At 43.6% G+C, this 19,380-nt stretch overlaps 3 protein-coding genes across 5 annotated transcripts; 2 read left to right on the forward strand and 1 right to left on the reverse strand.

The window, feature by feature from the left end:
* Window positions 1-376: 376 nt before the first annotated feature.
* Window positions 377-1,623, reverse strand: LOC124471255 (transcription factor HES-5-like). Its single transcript, XM_047025676.1, has 2 exons — window positions 1,523-1,623; window positions 377-1,407 (listed from the first exon to the last, which is right to left on the reverse strand). The coding sequence occupies exons 1-2, from the start codon at window positions 1,583-1,585 to the stop codon at window positions 985-987; spliced, it is 486 nt and encodes a 161-aa protein (XP_046881632.1). The 5' UTR covers window positions 1,586-1,623; the 3' UTR covers window positions 377-984.
* Window positions 1,624-4,411: 2,788 nt separating this feature from the next.
* On the forward strand, window positions 4,412-5,007 carry LOC124471668 (transcription factor HES-5-like). The gene is given in 4 exon segments (XM_047026238.1): window positions 4,412-4,474; window positions 4,590-4,704; window positions 4,707-4,727; window positions 4,730-5,007. Coding segments are annotated over 4 exon segments (477 nt in total).
* Window positions 5,008-6,143: 1,136 nt separating this feature from the next.
* On the forward strand, window positions 6,144-18,758 carry pank4 (pantothenate kinase 4 (inactive)). 3 transcript variants are annotated; one of them, XM_047025473.1, is made up of 19 exons: window positions 6,144-6,309; window positions 6,640-6,722; window positions 6,940-7,148; window positions 7,286-7,469; window positions 7,589-7,681; window positions 9,895-10,048; window positions 10,538-10,719; window positions 10,873-10,954; window positions 11,855-11,979; window positions 13,465-13,620; window positions 13,935-14,047; window positions 14,410-14,497; window positions 14,697-14,848; window positions 15,209-15,264; window positions 15,416-15,465; window positions 15,720-15,824; window positions 15,992-16,092; window positions 16,395-16,463; window positions 16,705-18,758. In XM_047025473.1, exons 1-19 carry the CDS (start codon window positions 6,192-6,194, stop codon window positions 16,949-16,951), a joined length of 2,367 nt encoding a protein of 788 aa, XP_046881429.1. In that variant the 5' UTR covers window positions 6,144-6,191; the 3' UTR covers window positions 16,952-18,758. The 3 variants fall into 3 exon arrangements, with proteins under 3 accessions (XP_046881429.1, XP_046881431.1, XP_046881430.1); XM_047025475.1 differs by having other exon boundaries at window positions 11,879-11,979; XM_047025474.1 differs by having other exon boundaries at window positions 6,640-6,716.
* The last annotated feature ends 622 nt before the right edge of the window (window positions 18,759-19,380 follow it).

Genomic DNA, 19,380 nt, shown 5'->3' on the forward strand with positions numbered 1-19,380 from the left:
CTTCCAAGAGAGAGCTTTACCCTAACCCTAACTGCACCATCAGAGAGGTTATTGTATGTTTTATTTAGACAACATCCCTAATGTACAGGCTTCATTGCCATTTAAAGATTAATTATAACATGTAGGGCCTATCCTATGACAAATATAAAGATGCGGTACCATTTGATGGCTTGTGTATTATTTAATGTAGGCTACGCATCAACATACTTTGGTTAGGTGATAGCTTTTTACGGATTCCGAACCATTTATTTTATCATATTTGTAACTGTTCTATTAGCCTAAAAAGGGGATGCCGGACCAAACAGATTATGTGTGAAAACTGTAAACAATCAATGAAATCAGCAAACAGTATTCTGTGATTGTTTTTATTCGCTTTGAATTGATTTTTCAGGACGAATACATTCGATTTGTAAAACCAGTTTTTTCAACAAAACAGGGCCTTCACTGAAGGGGCCAGATGCTGATTCACTCGCAGAGTGTATAACGAGCATCCATGTATTTTTTAATATCTCTAAACAGAGATGAATACATTTTGTCTGTCTAAAACACAGACATAATTTGTAAGCAGAGAACGTGAAAATATCTGATCGGATGTGCATTTCTGACAATAATAATATTTGTATGAAATACACAAGCTTATTAGGCATAAGCATGAACGTCTCTCAACAAGGCAGCAAACATTATGAAACATTCCTACAGGGAACAGACATACAGCATATTCACTTTGTCAAAAATACAAAGACTGTAATTTCTCCTACTGGAGGCTACATAGAAAAACACATTTCAGAGAAATTGAAGTGATGTTTAAATGACACATCAGAATCCCTCATTTGCAATACAAGGACATCAAGAACATATTCAAATATTGAATATAAGTCAGTGAAAGCATTTACAACCTCGAAGCAAAGATTGAGGATGAAACTCATTACTCATCAGACCAACATGATCAGTTAATGAAGCAGAGGACATCCGGTCTTTAGGTCTCTACCAGGGCCTCCAGGGGAAGCTGTTGACTGGACTCTTCTGTTTACTGATGCTGTGCTGGGCTGGGGAGCTCAGCTGAGGCAGGTCAGTCTCCCTGTTGTTCTTATCAGAGGATGACTGCTGGCTCTGGAAGTGGCTCAGCAGTCTTCTCTGGGAATCTGTCTCCATCTCCTCCTTGGACAGGAAGTGCACCATCTCTTGGACACACCTGGAGTGACCCTGATTGGCAGATGCAGAGCATGAAGAGGAGCTGATTGGCTGCAGACGGCTCAATAAAGAAACTGTCATCTCCAGGATGTCAGCTTTCTCCAGCTTGGAGTCAGGCGGCTGGTTGAGGAGTTCTGGACCCAGGAGAGACTTGAGCTGCTCAATGCTGCTGTTGATACGATCTCTACGTAACTTCTCCACCTGTGGCTTTCTAAGCTGCAAAAGAAAGAGAGGAAACACATAAATAACCTGTTTCTGGAGTGTAACATGAATAAAGATCATTACTATTTAGCAGTTGATGTAAGTCTGTGTCATTGGGTCTTCAATTTACCTTGTTGGTGAGAGTCAGGTGTTCCTCAGAGTAGGTTCTTGCTGAAGTGACTGTAGGAGTCATGGCTGGATCTCTGTGTTGTAGAGTTCTCTGTGTAGAGTGAATCTGATTTCTACTGGCCTCATCCTTTCTATATATAGACCCACATCTCCATATGAATGTGTGGGTCTTGGGCTGGTTGGAGTTTCTCACAGTCTGCAGCCAATGGGAGAGCTTGGGAGGACAATAGTCACATCTCAGGGGAGCAGGTGGAGGGCTGGGGGGGTGATGGAGAGAGACTCACAGAGCGCTGTGTGGATCTGGGAAAGTGGTGACCCTGTAAAGAGATCAGATCTGCTGCCTGATGTTGGGATCAATGACTCTGACAGAGTACATGCTCAGCTACTTTACATAGTCTACAGTTTAGGAATCCAATATCATCATGGTTTTACCTGTTCCAGTCATTCCTTCATACATTTAACACACAGGGTGATCGATATGATGGATTATTTTACCAGGGAGAAGTGTTTTTCTTGGGGTAGTCTTCCGAAACAGTTAACGAGTACCAGTAGTTGAGTTGAACTAAATTGTGTTTGACAAATATTGCAAATATAACATCCCTGGAATGCACCACAGTGATGGAACTAACATCAACATAGCAAACGCTATCAAACTAAGAAGTCTTGTCAAATGAAATACAGACAGACTGCTGTTCAAAACCTTTTTATGTCCTTTTTATGCTTCTTTACCTTCATGAGAAAAATAACAAAACACTGAAGCTTACATTCTTGTGCCATTAATTGAATTGTCTTTTCATATACTAGACTACCCATCACTGACTAGACTAGGACTAGACAGGACTCCCAATTCCCATGGTTACTGTGATGCGTAATAAGACACACTTCTTTTGTTCCCTCATTGATGACAATGAATGAATAGAGTGTGGGAAACTGAGGAAAGCTGACTCACAGACCCTCTGTGGGATTATAGATTCAGACCTAAACCCTAGGGGTCATGGGGAAAGGAATTTTGTTGACAAAATTCCACAATGTCTCGTAGGTTCTGCCATCCTTATCATCTTAACTTTGTTAAATATTCTAAATTAATAGTCCTGAAGTGATGAGTCATGTGTATAATAATTTACAATGTTGTTACAGTTTGATGTTTAATCATCCTAAATCTAAATCTCCATCATGGGCACTGCATCCCACACTATTTACCTTATATTATTTATTTTTAACTGAAAACATTTAGAAGGTTGTCTTTTCAAAATGGAACAGTGAATAGCTTGTTGACAACAAGCGTCCATTATTTAAAGGGTAAGTTTCAACCTAGTTCACATGCCAAAATATTGGTGTGCATCACCTTTCTAATTGACTTATATTTATCATAATCCCGAGAGGGCTTTAGCTGTCTGCTTATGAGGAGATTAATTAACATTAAACAAGGCACACTTCCATTGTTCTTTAGAAACTCCCTCAATGAGCAAAGTGTGGGAAAGCTCTGGAGAGCAGAGTCACAGTTCAGTGTCTTTAGCATCATCAGTCTCACCAGCACCAGACTGTCTGGTGGATTACACACACGCTCCAGGAAGAGCGAGAGGTAAATGTTGAAATCGTTTGCATTTTCATGGTGTCACTTTTTCTCTGTTTCCTCTGGCTCACTCTGTTTTGTGCTAAACAGACTACAGTGTTTTAATAGTTTCAGTTCCAAAATATTAAGGGTGTCGTATCTGCACCTGTTGACAAAGATGGTTGTATGCTATTTAACCAAATAATTTAGTCTTTACAGTTGTGTGCTGAAACTGAAAAGTTTATATCATTTTTGTGTTCCTTCTCCTCGGGTGATCTGTGACGTCAGGCTCTGACTATACTACAACACAGAGCCAATAGCATCACTAAAGCTCCAAACAGTGTCCTGAACCTCTTTTGTAGTACATTGATCACAGGACACAGGACTCAGTGTGGGAAACTCAGATCAGTTCTCTACACTACCTGACTTAAAACACTCAACACATCTGCTACATCTGGACCTCAAGATGGCTAACACCTCCCTGAAAATAAACAATCTTAAAGAGTTTAGAGACCACTTACTTAAATGTACTAAACTAATATTGACTACACAAGCTTCTTAGATTAATTTTAAAGCATGACATAAATGATATGTATCTCATCTTATCTGTCCAAGCATTTTACATTTAGGCATTTACCAGACACTCTTATCAAGAGTGACTTACAGGGACATTCCCCGTAGGCAATTAGGGTGAAGTGCATTGCCCAAGGACACAACATCATTTTGGGCGTCTGGGAATCAAACCAACATTCCTCTGATTACTAGCCCGATTCCCTAACCACTCAGCCACCTGACTCCAGATAAATAATAATTTTTAATTTAAACAAACTGTCTGAATCATATGGTTTACAGAACTTTTCAATGTCAAAATAAGTTAACCAAGACATTAAAACATGTGAGTTTATCAATGATGTGTCCAATTCTTATGATTTTCATTGCTGATGATCAGGTTGCACTGTACAATCTCATGTAAAGGAGCTGAGCCAGTATGACACGTGTGTGTTGAGAGGATGAGCGTGTGCTCTGACAGAGTCATTGATCCCAACATCAGGCAGCAGATCTGATCTCTTTACAGGGTCACCACTTTCCCAGATCCACACAGCGCTCTGTGAGTCTCTCTCCATCACCCCCCAGCCCTCCACCTGCTCCCCTGAGATGTGACTATTGTCCTCACAAGCTCTCCCATTGGCTGCAGACTGTGAGAAACTCTAACCAGCCCAAGACCCACACATTCATATGGAGATTTGGGACTATATGAAGGATTAAACCAATAGAAGATTGGTTCACCCTACACAGATTCACCCTACACAGTGAACTCTACAACACAGAGATCCAGCCATGACTCCTACAGGAACTTCAGCAAGAACCTGCTCTGAGGAACACCTGACTCTCACCAACAAGGTAAATTGAAGACCCAATGTCACAGACTGACATCAACTGCTAAATAGTAATGATCTTTATTCATGTTACATTCCAGAATCAGGTTAATAATGTGTTTCCTCTCTTTCTTTTGCAGCTTAGAAAGCCACAGGTGATGAAGTTACATAGAGATCGTATCAACAGCAGCATTGAGCAGCTCAAGACTCTCCTGGGTCCAGAACTCCTCAACCAGCCGCCTGACCTCAAGCTGGAGTTGAAATCCTTGAGATGACAGTTTCCTCAATAAGATGAGACAGCCAATCAGCTCCTCTTCCTGCTCTGCACCTACCAATCAGGGTCACTCCAGGTGTGTCCAAGAGATGGTGCACTTCCTGTCCAAGGAGGAGATGGAGACAGAGTCCCAGAGAAGACTTCTGAGCCACTTCCAGAGCCAGCAGTCATCCTCTAATAAGAACAGGAGGGAGACTGACCTGCCTCAGCTGAGCTCCCCAGCCAAGCACATCATCAGTAAAGAGAAGAGTCCAGTCAACAGCGCCCCCTGGAGGCCCTGGTAGAGACCCACAGACTGGACAGCAAACTGATCATTTTGGTCAGAGACCAAATAAATCCGAGATTATAAGTGAAGGAAGAAATGTTTGTTCTCCATTGTATGAGGTCTTCAGATTCATACCAGTTAATTCAGTTGTTATGAATTGCATTTAAAATGACTTCTAAAGTCAGTAAAAAATATTAGATATATGTTTTGATATATTTTGAACAACCTCTTTGAAATAACTTTGTCACTGTATCTTTCATTGATATTGTTTTAGCAGATTAGCAGATTCTTCCACATGATGACTTTGAACATAATTTGATTTAGCTTTATACGAAAGCCCAATGTTGTATTTTGTTCAAAGGACCTGTTATTTTGAAATCTGTGGAAAAGTGGAAACACTGGTCATATTGACAAGAATCACTTACCACTGGGTTAGAGCAACCTATGTTTAAACACTCAACAATTCCCTTCTGTGAAGGAAAAATTTAATTTCAATGGAATTTGTGTGAACATGAATATACAATTTACATTCTCATGTTTGAATAATTAACAGTTGTCTGAAATTATATTCAGTATTCGAAGTTTGTTTTGCATAAACAATGCCAACAACCCCCCCCCCCCCCCCCCACCCACACCCACACCCACACACACACAGATGTCATTCTGAGTGTAGGTCTATGTGTGTCTTGAAGTTGTTTGTAAGTTGTTGTATCAATATGTTTTCACTGGAGAAGAAAGGTTTTCTGGGCAACAGTTTGTTGTGACACTTATTCCTGTAACAAAATAAACAAAAACCTATTTCAGCCAATGTAGGCCTACAGCGTGGTTCAATTAGCTTGGTTCCAACTCCTCTCTGATTAAGGTAGAATGATGGGAAACAATGAGGTACATGATACCATACACAACTGTTTATTTATAGAACTTCATAAAATGTTAGTTCAGTCTAAGATGTATTCATAATGGGTATATCCATAGACATATTCAATATATGCACCTCATATAAACCTTTGTTTGGAAATATTATTATACGACAGTAAATTTGACAAAACTTCAACTTTGTTATGTGTCAAGACATTTGCCTAAATGAAACGATGTTGGGCAAAAGAACACAAAGTACGGGTTGATTTTGATTGGACCATTCCCTTCCAACTCCCAGCCTTGCACACACACGAACACAGCCGATCAGCCGCAGCAGATCTGATCATGGCGGAATGTGAACGAGTTGACAGGAGTAATCAAGGCATGGATAAAAGCATTACGCTGCCACCCGATGAAATCTTTCGGAATTTGGAAAATGCAAAGAGGTTTGCAATAGACATAGGTATGTACCTCCAGCTTTGTTTCCAACTGCTAGCTTACAGTTTCTGGTGGAACGTAGCGAGTTATTGCAGCTAGCTAGGTAGCATTGGTATCTAGCTAGCTAACTAATCATGTCTTGTGTTACTTAGCCATTGTGTGTAAGTGTGTTAACGTACAATTCTTTATAAACCAATGTGCATAGATACGTGGAAGCTCATTATTTCAATGCTGACGAGCCATCTCTGGCTTTCCTTCATGTAGAGGTAGGGCTAGCCACGTACAGCTTGCACCAATTTTAATGCAAAGTTGTTTAATGCAGCGCACGTTGTTTTGTTTTTTTTTTGCTTGGAAGGTGGGTCGCTGACCAAGCTGGCGTATTACTCCACGGTTCAACATAAAGTAGCAAAGGTTCGCTCATTCGACCACAAGGTAAAGGTAGGCTACTGATGCCCCCCTTATTTCCCCCGTCATGAACGTAAACACCTGTTTGAGTATGTGACATAGCTGACTTGCGTAACGTGTTAGCATTAAGGGCTCAAAGCTAATCTTATTAAATAAATAAATGCATCTAAAACAGACCTACGCTCATATTTAGTGTGCGCACGCATTTCCTACCGTACTCTGCAGTAGTGACTGTTGTTTTATCCTCCAGGAAGCAGACGGAGACCCTCTCTATGAGATCTCAGTGCAGGAGGAGATCACGGCTCGACTTCACTTCATCAAGTTTGAGAATGCCTACATTGAAACCTGCCTGGACTTCATCAAAGACCACCTGGTTAACACAGACACCAAGGTGATCAAGGCGACAGGTGGAGGGGCACACAAGTTCAAAGACCTCATCGAGAAAAAGCTGAAGCTCAAGTAAGTGATTCAGTTGAACTTCCTGTATTTCTTCATACTGTAGCATTCTATCAGTATGACAAAATTGCTGTTTTGTGTTAGATAGGCTGGTCTATCAAACTATGACTGTCTGCTTTTTCTCCTGTTGGGTGAGCCAGAGTGAACAAGGAAGATGAGATGACGTGCCTCATCAAGGGCTGTAACTTTGTCCTGAGGAACATCCCTCACGAGGCCTTTGTATACGCCAAACACGCTGACTCAGAGTTCCGCTTCCAGAACTCCAACCCGGACATCTTCCCATACCTGCTCGTCAACATCGGTTCTGGGGTGTCCATCGTCAAGGTAACAGCCCGATCATCCGCGTCACACACTCTCACGTTATTTCTCTTGTGACTCTCTTTCTATTGCCGTCTTTTCTCTCTCGCTGGGATTCCTTCCTGATTACTTCTGACCCTGAACAGGTTGAGTCTGAGGATAAGTTTGAGCGTATAGGAGGAAGCTCTATAGGTGGCGGAACCTTCTGGGGCCTGGGAGCTCTTCTCACCAAAACAAAGGTAAAGACCCATGTTCACACTCCTAGCAGTAGCCTGTGCTCCTCATTGTACGTGGCACATTGTAAATCCACTATACTGAGACCTATTATCGGCCTTCATTTGCACAACTGACTCCACACTCCAGAATCATGTTACCACAGTTGTTAAGTGCCACAAGGTTCCCTTGGGTCCTAGAAATCCTTGACATTTTTTGAAAGATTTTTTGGAAGATTTTGAAAATAGACAGGAGGTCCTTGAGGGTGCTTGGAATGTATGTTGTTTTGTGCAATAATATAAATTGAAGTGCTTTGCTGTTAGAGAAGGCTAAATACCAAGTAAGTCTGTCATCACTGTAACAGCACAACTGAGAAGGGTTTATACATTCCAAGCCTCCCTCTCTTCCTCAATTTTGGTCTGGGAGCTTCTGTAAAGCCTGTTAGTTCTCATTATAAACATTATTAGTATACAGGTCCTTCTCAAAAAATTAGCATATTGTGATAAAGTTCATTATTTTCCATAATGTAATGATAAACATTAAACTTTCATATATTTTAGATTCATTGCACACCAAATGAAATATTTCAGGTCTTTTATTGTTTTAATACTGATGATTTTGGCATACAGCTCATGAAAACCCCAAATTCCTATCTCAAAAAATTAGCATATCATGAAAAGGGTCTCTAAACGAGCTATTAACCTAATCATCTGAATCAACTAATTAACTCTAAACACCTGCAAAAGATTCCTGAGGCTTTTAAAAACTCCCAGCCTGTTTCATTACTCAAAACCGCAATCATGGGTAAGACTGCCGACCTGACTGCTGTCCAGAAGGCCATCATTGACACCCTCAAGCAAGAGGGTAAGACACAGAAATAAATTCCTGAACAAATAGGCTGTTCCCAGAGTGCTGTATCAAGGCACCTCAGTGGGAAGTCTGTGGGAAGGAAAAAGTGTGGCAAAAAACGCTGCACAACGAGAAGAGGTGACCGGACCCTGAGGAAGATTGTGGAGAAGGACCGATTCCAGACCTTGGGGGACCTGCGGAAGCAGTGGACTGAGTCTGGAGTAGAAACATCCAGAGCCACCGTGCACAGGCGTGTGCAGGAAATGGGCTACAGGTGCCGCATTCCCCAGGTCAAGCCACTTTTGAACCAGAAACAGCGGCAGAAGCGCCTGACCTGGGCTACAGAGAAGCAGCACTGGACTGTTGCTCAGTGGTCCAAAGTACTTTTTTCGGATGAAAGCAAATGTTGCATATCATTCGGAAATCAAGGTGCCAGAGTCTGGAGGAAGACTGGGGAGAAGGAAATGCCAAAATGCCTGAAGTCCAGTGTCAAGTACCCACAGTCAGTGATGGTCTGGGGTGCCATGTCAGCTGCTGGTGTTGGTCCACTGTGTTTTATCAAGGGCAGGGTCAATGCAGCTAGCTATCAGGAGATTTTGGAGCACTTCATGCTTCCATCTGCTGAAAAGCTTTATGGAGATGAAGATTTCATTTTTTCAGCACGACCTGGCACCTGCTCACAGTGCCAAAACCACTGGTAAATGGTTTACTGACCATGGTATTACTGTGCTCAATTGGCCTGCCAACTCTCCTGACCTGAACCCCATAGAGAATCTGTGGGATATTGTGAAGAGAAAGTTGAGAGACGCAAGACCCAACACTCTGGCTGAGCTTAAGGCCGCTATCGAAGCATCCTGGGCCTCCATAACACCTCAGCAGTGCCACAGGCTGATTGCCTCCATGCCACGCCGCATTGAAGCATTCATTTCTGCAAAAGGATTCCCGACCAAGTATTAAGTGCATAACTGAACATAATTATTTGAAGGTTGACTTTTTTTGTATTAAAAACACTTCTTTTATTGGTTGGATGAAATATGCTAATTTTTTGAGATACGAATTTGGGGTTTTCATGAGCTGTATGCCAAAATCATCAGTATTAAAACAATAAAAGACCTGAAATTTTTCAGTTGGTGTGCAATGAATCTAAAATATATGAAAGTTTAATTTTTATCATTACATTATGGAAAATAACTTTATCACAACATGCTAATTTTTTGAGAAAGACCTGTATAACATTGATCCGTGTGTCAAATAATGCCGTTTTGGAGGGAATTGTGCCTGGAAATTCCTTGAAAATACATTAAATTTTATGTTTAAGAAGGTGTGGGAACCTAGTATAATAGGAGCCTTCAAGGCCAAAACACTCCTTATCTCCTCTCCCTTCATGCAGAGATTTGATGAGCTGCTTCAGTTGGCCTCCAGGGGGCAGCACACCAATGTTGACATGCTGGTCAAAGACATCTATGGAGGATCCTATGGCTCTCTGGGCATGACTGGAGACCTTATAGCCAGCAGCTTTGGAAAGTCTGCCACTGCTAATAAAGGTGATTAGCATGTCTTAACTGTCTAATGCCATCTATTTGGTAAGCCTTTTTAAACCAGGGAAGGAAAAGGGACTGAATGACTCACAGTGTTATCTGTTTGCTTGTGCAATGTACATTCCTCTAGAGCTGGCAGTGACCTATCACCTAGTTTAGCGGCCTAGTGTGGCCTTAGTTTAGTAGCTGACAGTTAAGAAATGTAGCCAGAAATGGCACTGTGCCATAAAGCCTCACAAAGCAATATACTGAAGTTGTGACAGGCTCTCGGTAGGTTCATGGTTTATATGAAGTGAACCTATACCACACCTAATATGTTATACTAAACCCTAATCTGCAAAACATTAACTAATTATCCACCCACAGCACATGGATCCTGCTTGGTTTTGTCTTATCATTTTCCTTCTCGACCAAATGTCGGAATACTCAGTTTCACAAGGCACGCTTGATTGAGCCTAACGATCTCTCTTTGCTCTCAAACACGGAATGTTCCAGAGTTCTCTAAAGAGGACATGGCCAAGAGCCTCCTGCACATGATCAGCAATGACATAGGGCAGCTGGCCTGCCTGTACGCCAAGCTGCACAAACTGACCAGGGTCTACTTTGGAGGCTTCTTCATCCGGGGCCACCCTGTCACCATGCACACCATCACCTACAGCATCAACTTCTTCACCAAGGCAAGGGCTGGCCCCTGCTTCACGTGGCTCACACACCCAGTGTGTTTGTTTGTGTGTTTGCGTGTGTGTGCGTCAGTGTAGCTCAAGCTGTGTGTTGATGACAGTGCTTGGAAATGAGTCTAATGCGAGTGTGTGTGTGTGTGTGTTTCACAGGGTGAAGTCCAGGCTCTGTTCCTCAGGCACGAGGGCTACCTGGGAGCCATTGGGGCCTTTCTTAAAGGAGCAGAGGAGGACAGTAAGTCCAGGAGGGGCTCTGGAGGGAGGGGCTCTGGAGGGGGGCGCTCAGCTTTAGGTCTATCTCATAATGATAACATGACTGTATACTTACATATTGTTTACATCGGTAAAGTAGCTTTCTCCTAATGGATGAACACCCGAGCTCCCATTCCACCCAGTGTTGGGTTTCTGTTGACCTCTATTGGTTTCTATTGCCGCTGTGAAGGCAAACAACTCCTTGTTTGCAGAAGACGGTATCATTCATCTCCACACATTTACATGTAGTCATTTAGTAGGCGCTCTTACCCAGAGCAACTTACAGTAAGTACAGGGACATTCCCCCGAGGCAAGTAGGGTGCAGTGCCTTGCCCAAGGACACAACATCATTTCGCACAGCCGGGAATCGAACCGGCAACCTTCTGATTAATAGCCTGATTCCCTAACCGCTCAGCCATCCGACTCCCAGTATCATTCATCTCCACTAGGAGAGTTTGACTGTCAGGTTCAGGCTGTGGGTTTATCATTAATAGACTACCAACTGATTGGAAAGACAGTTTAACAAACACCTCAACATAAAATGACCAGTTCAGACACAACGTTACTAGAGGGTCTCTGAGGCATGAAGGTCAGAAGACAGCATTTCTAGTAGAAAGGGAAAACCAAGACAACACACAGCCAACAGGCGTATGAAATTCAGTGAAGAACACAGTACATGAATCAGTTAGGACACATACAGTACATGAACGAAGCATATGACTGATCTACCGATAGAGATTCACATAAGCACATCAGAAATCCCTGATTTCTTTCTTCCATGATATTTGTTGTCCTGTGTTGCTTTGGATAAATAAATCGAAGTGTCGACCAAATGAAATGCATCGTATCCATGAAAGAGGGTGTCATCACGACCCCCATGTTGGTGTGTGCTCCTTGGCCGCTGCAGATCCCAACCTGTACAGCTGGGGGGAGAACTACGCCGGCAGCTCCGGGCTGATGAGCGTGTCTCCCGACCTCAACCCCATGCAGAGGGCCCGCAGCGGAACGGTAGGTCGCTACGGAAACGCCACCACGAGAGAGACGATGCGTGCGGTCTGTCCGGCCAAACGTTAGCCTTAAGTTTCCCTGGGGAGCAGGAAGAAAGGTGTTGGTGAGGAAAGGGTTGGAAAGTTTTGCTGACCTATACCCTCCCCCACCCCCACAACCCTCTACCTCTGAACCAGACAGATGTTTGAGATGATTTGACCAGATGGCGATGGTTTCAATCAATCAGAACAAACTGGTGAATCACATTGTTAGCAGCACTATGCTTAAACCGCACAAATGACTTTAGTGAGCGCTCCATTGGTTTATAGAGAGTTGGTTAGCGTGCTTTCATTGGCATGAGCTGTGTAGGTCAGTCTTATCCCACACCACAAGATGGCGCTCCTAACCCACATAGCGCAGTTTCATTTGCGTGACATTTCACCGTTCCCCACATCTTCAGTATGCCTCTTTCTTTTTTCTTTCTTTTTTTTTTTCTTTCTCATCCCATTGCTGAGATAAATGTCTTGGTATTTTACCCTGGAAATGTCACCGGCGTTGTCCTAATATGACCATACCCCTTATCGATCTTTTCAACCTGACATTCTTTTGTTTTTCATGTTTCCTTCTTCTGTCTGTCCTCCCTCTATCTTCCTGCCTGTTGATTACCTCCCCTTTCCTCCAGTTTCCAGTAAGTACTCTGTGCCTGGGTGGGGATGTTTAAAGGGGCTCTTCAGGACATTGCTTGTGCTGTCGACCTGCTGCAGCTCCAGCCCTGCGCTCTCCACAAGTGGTCCTGACCCTTACAGCCAGACTCCAAAGCAAACCTGCTTTTAGATTCCTATCTGATTGACCTCAGAGACAGTGGTCCTATCTGTAGACCTTGCTGTTGTTTTGAGATGTGTTGGGGACTGGTTTATTGACATTTTTCTCATAATAACAAGGTGTGATGTGACTAAATAATAGTGGTGCCAGAAATCAAACACAAAACTCCCGGTTCAGGTCATATGGCGGTTAAGAGTCACTTTTCGGATTATGTTTCGTATCAACTACGTTGCTTTACACCACTATTTAACAAAGAATGGTATTCAGTTGAGGACAACGTTCTTTAGTAGTACTGGACATGTAATCCACTGTGCTTGGTGTGTGTGTGTCTAGCCTAACTGTGTACCTAGTTGCCGTACTAACTTCAAGGCCATTCGGAGAGCTTGTCATTAGCAAAGAAGTTGGAGGTTTTTGTTCTTGGTGCGACGTGTCAAAGGCTGCCTCTTAGCTGTGAAGGGAAACAACGACTGACCGCTCACCCACCTTCTCCTGTCTTTTCTCTTTCTCTTTTTTTGTTTCTTTCCCTCTCTATCCCTCCCTTCCCTCTCTCTCTCTATCTCTCCCTTCTCTCCCTTCCCTCTCTATCCCTCCCTTCCCTCCCTCTCTCCCTTCCCTCTCTCTCTATCTATCTCTCCCTTCCCTTCCCTCCATCCCTCTCTCCCTTCCCTCTCTCCCTCCCTCCAGTTTGATATGTTGGAGATGGACCGTCTGGAGCGACAGCTGGTGAACCTGCCCCTGCTGCAGGATGCGTCCTCCTACATCCCCGACACGGTGGACCTGACGGAGGACGCCCTGGCCAGGGACTACTGGCTCTACTGCTTCCAGGAGGCCCTGGACGGGGTGAGAGACCTTCCATCAATATCATATATATATATATATATATATATATATATATATATATATATAGACCTCCCATGAACTGTCGACAAGACCTCCCATGAACTGTCGACAACAACTGAGATCCGACCTAAACCCTCAGAGAATAATAATGTTTATCTAGCAGACTCTTAACCAAGCAACGTACAGGGGAGGATTTGAGCCTGTGACCTCTTGATCCGCGGTCCAGTGCTCTACCACTGAGCCATGCCCACCCCCAGAGAAGAAAACCTCTTATTGGTTTTTCTTTTCTTTCTTTTTTTCTGGTTGTGTTCCAGGTGGTGAAGAGGGCTGTGGCCAGCCAGCCAGACCTCCCCGAGGTCTCGGAGCGGGCGGAGAAGTTCCGTCAAAAGTACTGTCACAAGCTCCAGACCCTGCGACACCAGCCCTTGTAAGGAGAACAGCCGTTTCCACATGCCAGGACACACGTCGTGGTCCTCGAGCAAGCATCTGCACAGCACTGTTAGAACCTTCTAGACTAGAGCTCAGTAACTGTCTCTTTAGCATCTTCTGTGTGTGTGCATCTTTTTAAATTCATCTAACATTGCTTAATTCTACTCTAGATCTAGACTTATGTAGATGATGTTCAAATGAAGGCTGAAGTTGCGCAATGTCTGGGTGTTGATGAAATGACTGTCACTGTTTATTAAGTGAGTAGTTGTGATTAGAGGATAGTGTGTGTGTGTCTATTTTGTGTATTTCCGAGTGTGTTTCTTTCTTGCTAATGTAGAGTGCTTCTCTTCTCACTTCTAGTGCTTATGGATCCCTCACTGTCAGAAGTCTATTAGACACAAGAGAACACTGTTTAAACGAGTTCAACTTTCCCGACCCCTACTCTAAGGTCTGAGCGCTGTCTCACCGTGTGGCTCTCTTGTTTCCTCTGCCTGTGTGTCTTGTACTTCTCCTCGGGTATCGTTTCAGTCCGTTTGTGTCCAAGACTGGTTTCTCAGCTCCTCTCCTTCACTTCCTCTCCTTCACTTCCTCTCCTCTCCTTCACTTCCTCTCCTTCCTCTCCTTTCTTTCACTTCCTCTCCCCTCAGATTAAGCAGAGGGAGAATGACATGGCCCTCAAGTACTACCAGAAGGCTGTGAGTTCCCTGGAGCAGCTGAGCTGGGAGCAGAGGCAGTTTGCCCTGGTCCGGGGCCTGCTGGCGGGGAACGTATTCGACTGGGGGGCCAAGGCTGTGTCTGAGTGAGTGGAGCCGCCAGGACAGGGCCCGCTGGAGCCAGTCTGGGGGCCTCGGATTCAGGGTCCTAAACCCTGGTCAGAACAACTGTGTCGAGAACTGAGTTTTTCGAAACACTCAATGTCAAAGAGATTTATTGTCTCATGCATAGTGCAACACAGGTCATTCTGGGCAATGCAACTCACTCACTGAAACTGGTCTCATTGTCTTTCTATAAAATTGTGACATCCTGTTTGTACAATTGTAAAACATGTGTTAAAAGGATGTTAGGATAGCATTTTTTTTTTTACACACAAATTATGCTTTTGCTAGACATGTAATGTTCTCGCTTTCATTCACTGTCACTCCCTGGCTTGTTTCCACAGCGTTCTGGAATCCGATCCAGAGTTTGGCTTTGAGCAGGCAAAGCGACAGTTGGAAGGTACTGTTCCTCTGTATCTCCACTGCTTCGTGTGTGAAAAAACATTTTGTCTTGACCAATCTGCTGTCATTCAGTTGGCTTCCTCTAGTCACCGTTGAAAAGCCCTGAAAGGAGGATCAGCTACTGACACCTCTTATCCCTCCTCCTCTAGAACGTCCTTGGCTCGTTGATGCTTTTGACCAATGGCTGGAGAGACTGAAGGTAAAAATGCTGCTCGCCTCTGCAGTGTGATTTATTATATACTAGATATATAAAAAAATATTGAAAAAACAAAATACTATAAAAAATTTTAATGAACGTATAATATGAAGTAATAATCACATATTGTAAAACCCTTTGAGGATGAGTATTTTTTGCGTGTGTGTAAAGTTGATGGCAAGGCTGGTGTAATGTGTGTTGGTGTGATGCTGGGGAACGGTGAAGGAGAACTACTGACGCTCGCTCTCTCTCCACAGGGTCCTCCTCACAAGTGTGCCTTGTTTTTCGTAGATAATAGTGGGATAGACATCATTCTGGGGGTGTTCCCCTTTGTCAGAGAGCTCCTCTCTCGAGGAACAGAGGTAGGGATCCCTGCCAGGACTGTAACCCTGACACACACACACACACACACACACACACACACACACACTGCTTCCTTCACTCAAGATATTTCATTGACAACTGTGATTAACAACACGACTTCCCTCATAACAACTCCAAGCTTCTTTCTTTCTCTCTTTCTTTAAAGGTTGTACTTGCCAGCAACTCTGCTCCAGCTCTGAATGATGTGACCAATGGTGAACTGCAGATTCTGACTGAGAGGATTGCTGCCATGGACCCTGTCATTCAGTGAGTTGTTGTAAGCGCTCAGCGCTGAGTGGCCAACGCTGTGGTCGCTCCTGTCAGTCAGGTGACTCGGTGGAACCCTGGGAGAGGGGAGGAGGGAGAAGGCAATACTGAGAGGAGACGTGTGATGTTAGCCTCTCTGTCTCTCTGTCTGTCTCGTCTGTCTCTGTCTGTTTCTCTGTCTCTCTGTCTCTGTCTGTCTGTCTGTCTGTCTGTCTGTCTGTGTGTGTGTGTGTGTGTGTGTGTGTGTGTGTGTGTGTGTGTGTGTGTGTGTGTGTGTGTGTGTGTGTGTGTGTGTGTGTCAGGACTGCCGTCAAGGAGGACAAGCTTGTCTTGGTCCAGAGTGGCTCCAGCTCTCCCTGTCTAGACTTGAGGTCAGTTCTCCTCTCCAACCAATAACCGCTGGCATTTGTACCTGGATCTATACATGAATAATAATCACAACAGTAAATTATCAGCAATACAACTTACTATAATAATAAACATAATAATAATCATAAATAAACAAACAAACAATGTTAAAAATAGTCATTTAGAATCCGGTTAGCGTCAACCCCTAGTCTCAGATGTGGAGGTTAGCGAGCTTGAGCGAGTCTCCCCCTGGTCTCTCCTCAGTCGTCTGGACAAGGTCCTGGCCATGGTTGTGCGCGAGCGCCACACCGACCTGGTGATCATCGAGGGGATGGGCCGCGCCATCCACACCAACTACTACGCCTCGCTCAGCTGCGAGAGCCTCAAGATGGCCGTCCTCAAGAACTCGTGGCTGGCCGACCGGCTGGGGGGCAAGCTCTTCAGCGTGGTGTTCAAGTACGAGGTGCCCCTGAAACCTCACCAGGAGTCGGCGGCGCTGACGCCGTCATGAGCTCCCCAGGACTCCTCCGGGCTGATGGGTTCCACAGACACAACTGTAGGAGTGTACATGACATGCACCATACATGCTGTATCTATAGGAGCTGCTATAGGAGTGTATCTGTAGGAGCAGGTATGGACACCTGTGTTAGATGTACTCTACATCTATCGCAGCTTCACATAGTTGTATACATCCATAGGAGTTACTTGTAGGCGGTTACATCTATTTGGGCCCAACTGGAGGAGTACAAGTCTAGAGGAGTACGAGGCGAGTACGATATGTCTACGTATCTTGGGGAATAACCCAAACCAAAAAAACAAAAGTCTAGAGGAGCTACATTTAGACACATCTATAATTGTGTCTAGGAGCAGGCTGGAGGAGTCCTGCTGGTGTTTATGATTGGATGAAATCACGACTTACCTGATGAATGGTACTGGCTCAGGCATTATCAACAACCAATGACAATGGACCTGCGGAGGGATTTAATACAGGAAATGTTTCTTTATATCAAACTGTACTCATTGTTTTGTGTTTTATTCTGGTTTCACTAGAGCCTATACACAGTTAGCCGTTAGTGGTTGCTGGAGGTGCGCGTGTGTGTGGGTGCATGTGTGTCTGCGTGCGTGCATGCGTGCCAGCTCGAAAGAGGGACAGACAGTTCATGGAAACAAAACCCGTAATCAGCGAGTACCCCGTCGTCACGCGTCAGCATCCCAGCGGTTCCCATGGCAACGCTGCTCTGCCACAGTGGGTGGGTGGGTGTGGGACTTTAGGGTGGTGGTGGGGGATCTCACTTGAATGTTATGATACCAGGGTAATTATCAATTTCACTGGCTAAACTGTTTTTCTTTCTTCTTTTTTTTTTTTTTTTTTCCCTTCACAAAATGCGTTTAACGTGCCTTCAGGTTGTTGTCGTGATCAATGCAAGCGTGACTCACACAAAATGTCACCATTTAGGTCCTCCATTTAATGGAGAAATACAAGCACACTGGGATTGTGTACTTTATTCAAGTGTCATTAGGAGTCTACCAATGAGCCTCATTAGGCTGCTTGGTCTGGTGCTGCCCAGTCAGGTAGAATAGCTGGGAAATGGAGGATCTGGAGGTCAAGACCAGAAGTATTCATACCATTATCAGGGAATTTGTTTTTAGCAAAGTAAATTAGAGTTCCAGAAGGTGGCAGTGTTTTACTTATATTTTCTGCAACCAGTACTTCATTCACTGTTTGCTTGACCTTTTAGGGGTGGTCCGAATCAAGACTGTGAATATAACATCTAATATTAAACTGTTGATCTGTACTTTTAAAAACATTTTCTTTAAGCAAACTTGACTCACTATAATCAGTAATGGATTTCCAAGTAATAGTATTAATGGTCAAATGTAAAAGGGAGACAAGGTAATGAGATGAGGAGGGGATAAGGTATGAAGGTGAGAAGTTCCATCCTTAAAAAAAAAAAAAACATTTCACAAAAGTAATGACACACACCGATTGACGTGCAACTGAGAAATGTGCCATTGGAGGAGTGTGAAATGATCAGTGGTACATGTTAGCCTTCACAGTGTACTCTCCTGGGCAATGACTTACTTTGCTGTCTTAAGTCAAGGTTGTTTTTAAGTTGCTATATGTTTCCAAAGCTTAGCCTGATTTGTAGACTCAATTTGTGATATTATGTATTATCATTTGTACATACGTGTGATATAAAAGTGTAAATATAATTCATTTGCATTACTTAGTGTAAGAGCTCATGGTGCAAGTTTTAGTAGGGAATGTATGCTATTCTCCTGACAATCACTTTAAATTAAATGGTGACTATATTTTACACATCTGTGTTGTTTGTTGTAGGCGAGTACGATATGTGTAAGTATCTCGGGGAATAACCCAAACCAGCACGGTCGGTACCCATGTTTAAAGCGCTTTATGAAGTGCCCCGGGCACCCTTGGTAGATAAGAGACACAGTGCGGAGGTGTTTGCCCACCGACCGTGCTAGCGCTATATCGGGGAGTCATGTGCTGATTGAGCACGGTGCCACGCGGGGGGTCCTGACGTACCCGCTGTGCCTCCTCTTCATCATTACCCCTGCCGACACCACGTGAACGCGCATTAGTTTAATGTTCCTTTCTTGTCAAATGCTTTAGTGAATGCGGACAGCTTATTATATTGATTTGTTATATATATTGAAATGCTTGTTTGGATAATTATATAATAGAGTTCCAGAAGATGGCACTCTAATTTGTATAAATATAATACATCTATTAATTTCCATTTGCTCAGGGTCCTTGATTAGGCTACTTACCCTGTAATACATTTTAGTTGCCCAGTAATTTTCTGTTTGAAGCTTTAGGTTCAACCAACAGAACGTAATTCATATTTTTCAATATACATGGAAATTACACCGTATGATATTTTCTTATCGGCTTCACCTGTGTGTAGCTGTCTGTTC

Source organism: Hypomesus transpacificus, chromosome 9 (genome assembly GCF_021917145.1).
Source record: "Hypomesus transpacificus isolate Combined female chromosome 9, fHypTra1, whole genome shotgun sequence".
Lineage (NCBI taxonomy): Eukaryota > Metazoa > Chordata > Actinopteri > Osmeriformes > Osmeridae > Hypomesus > Hypomesus transpacificus.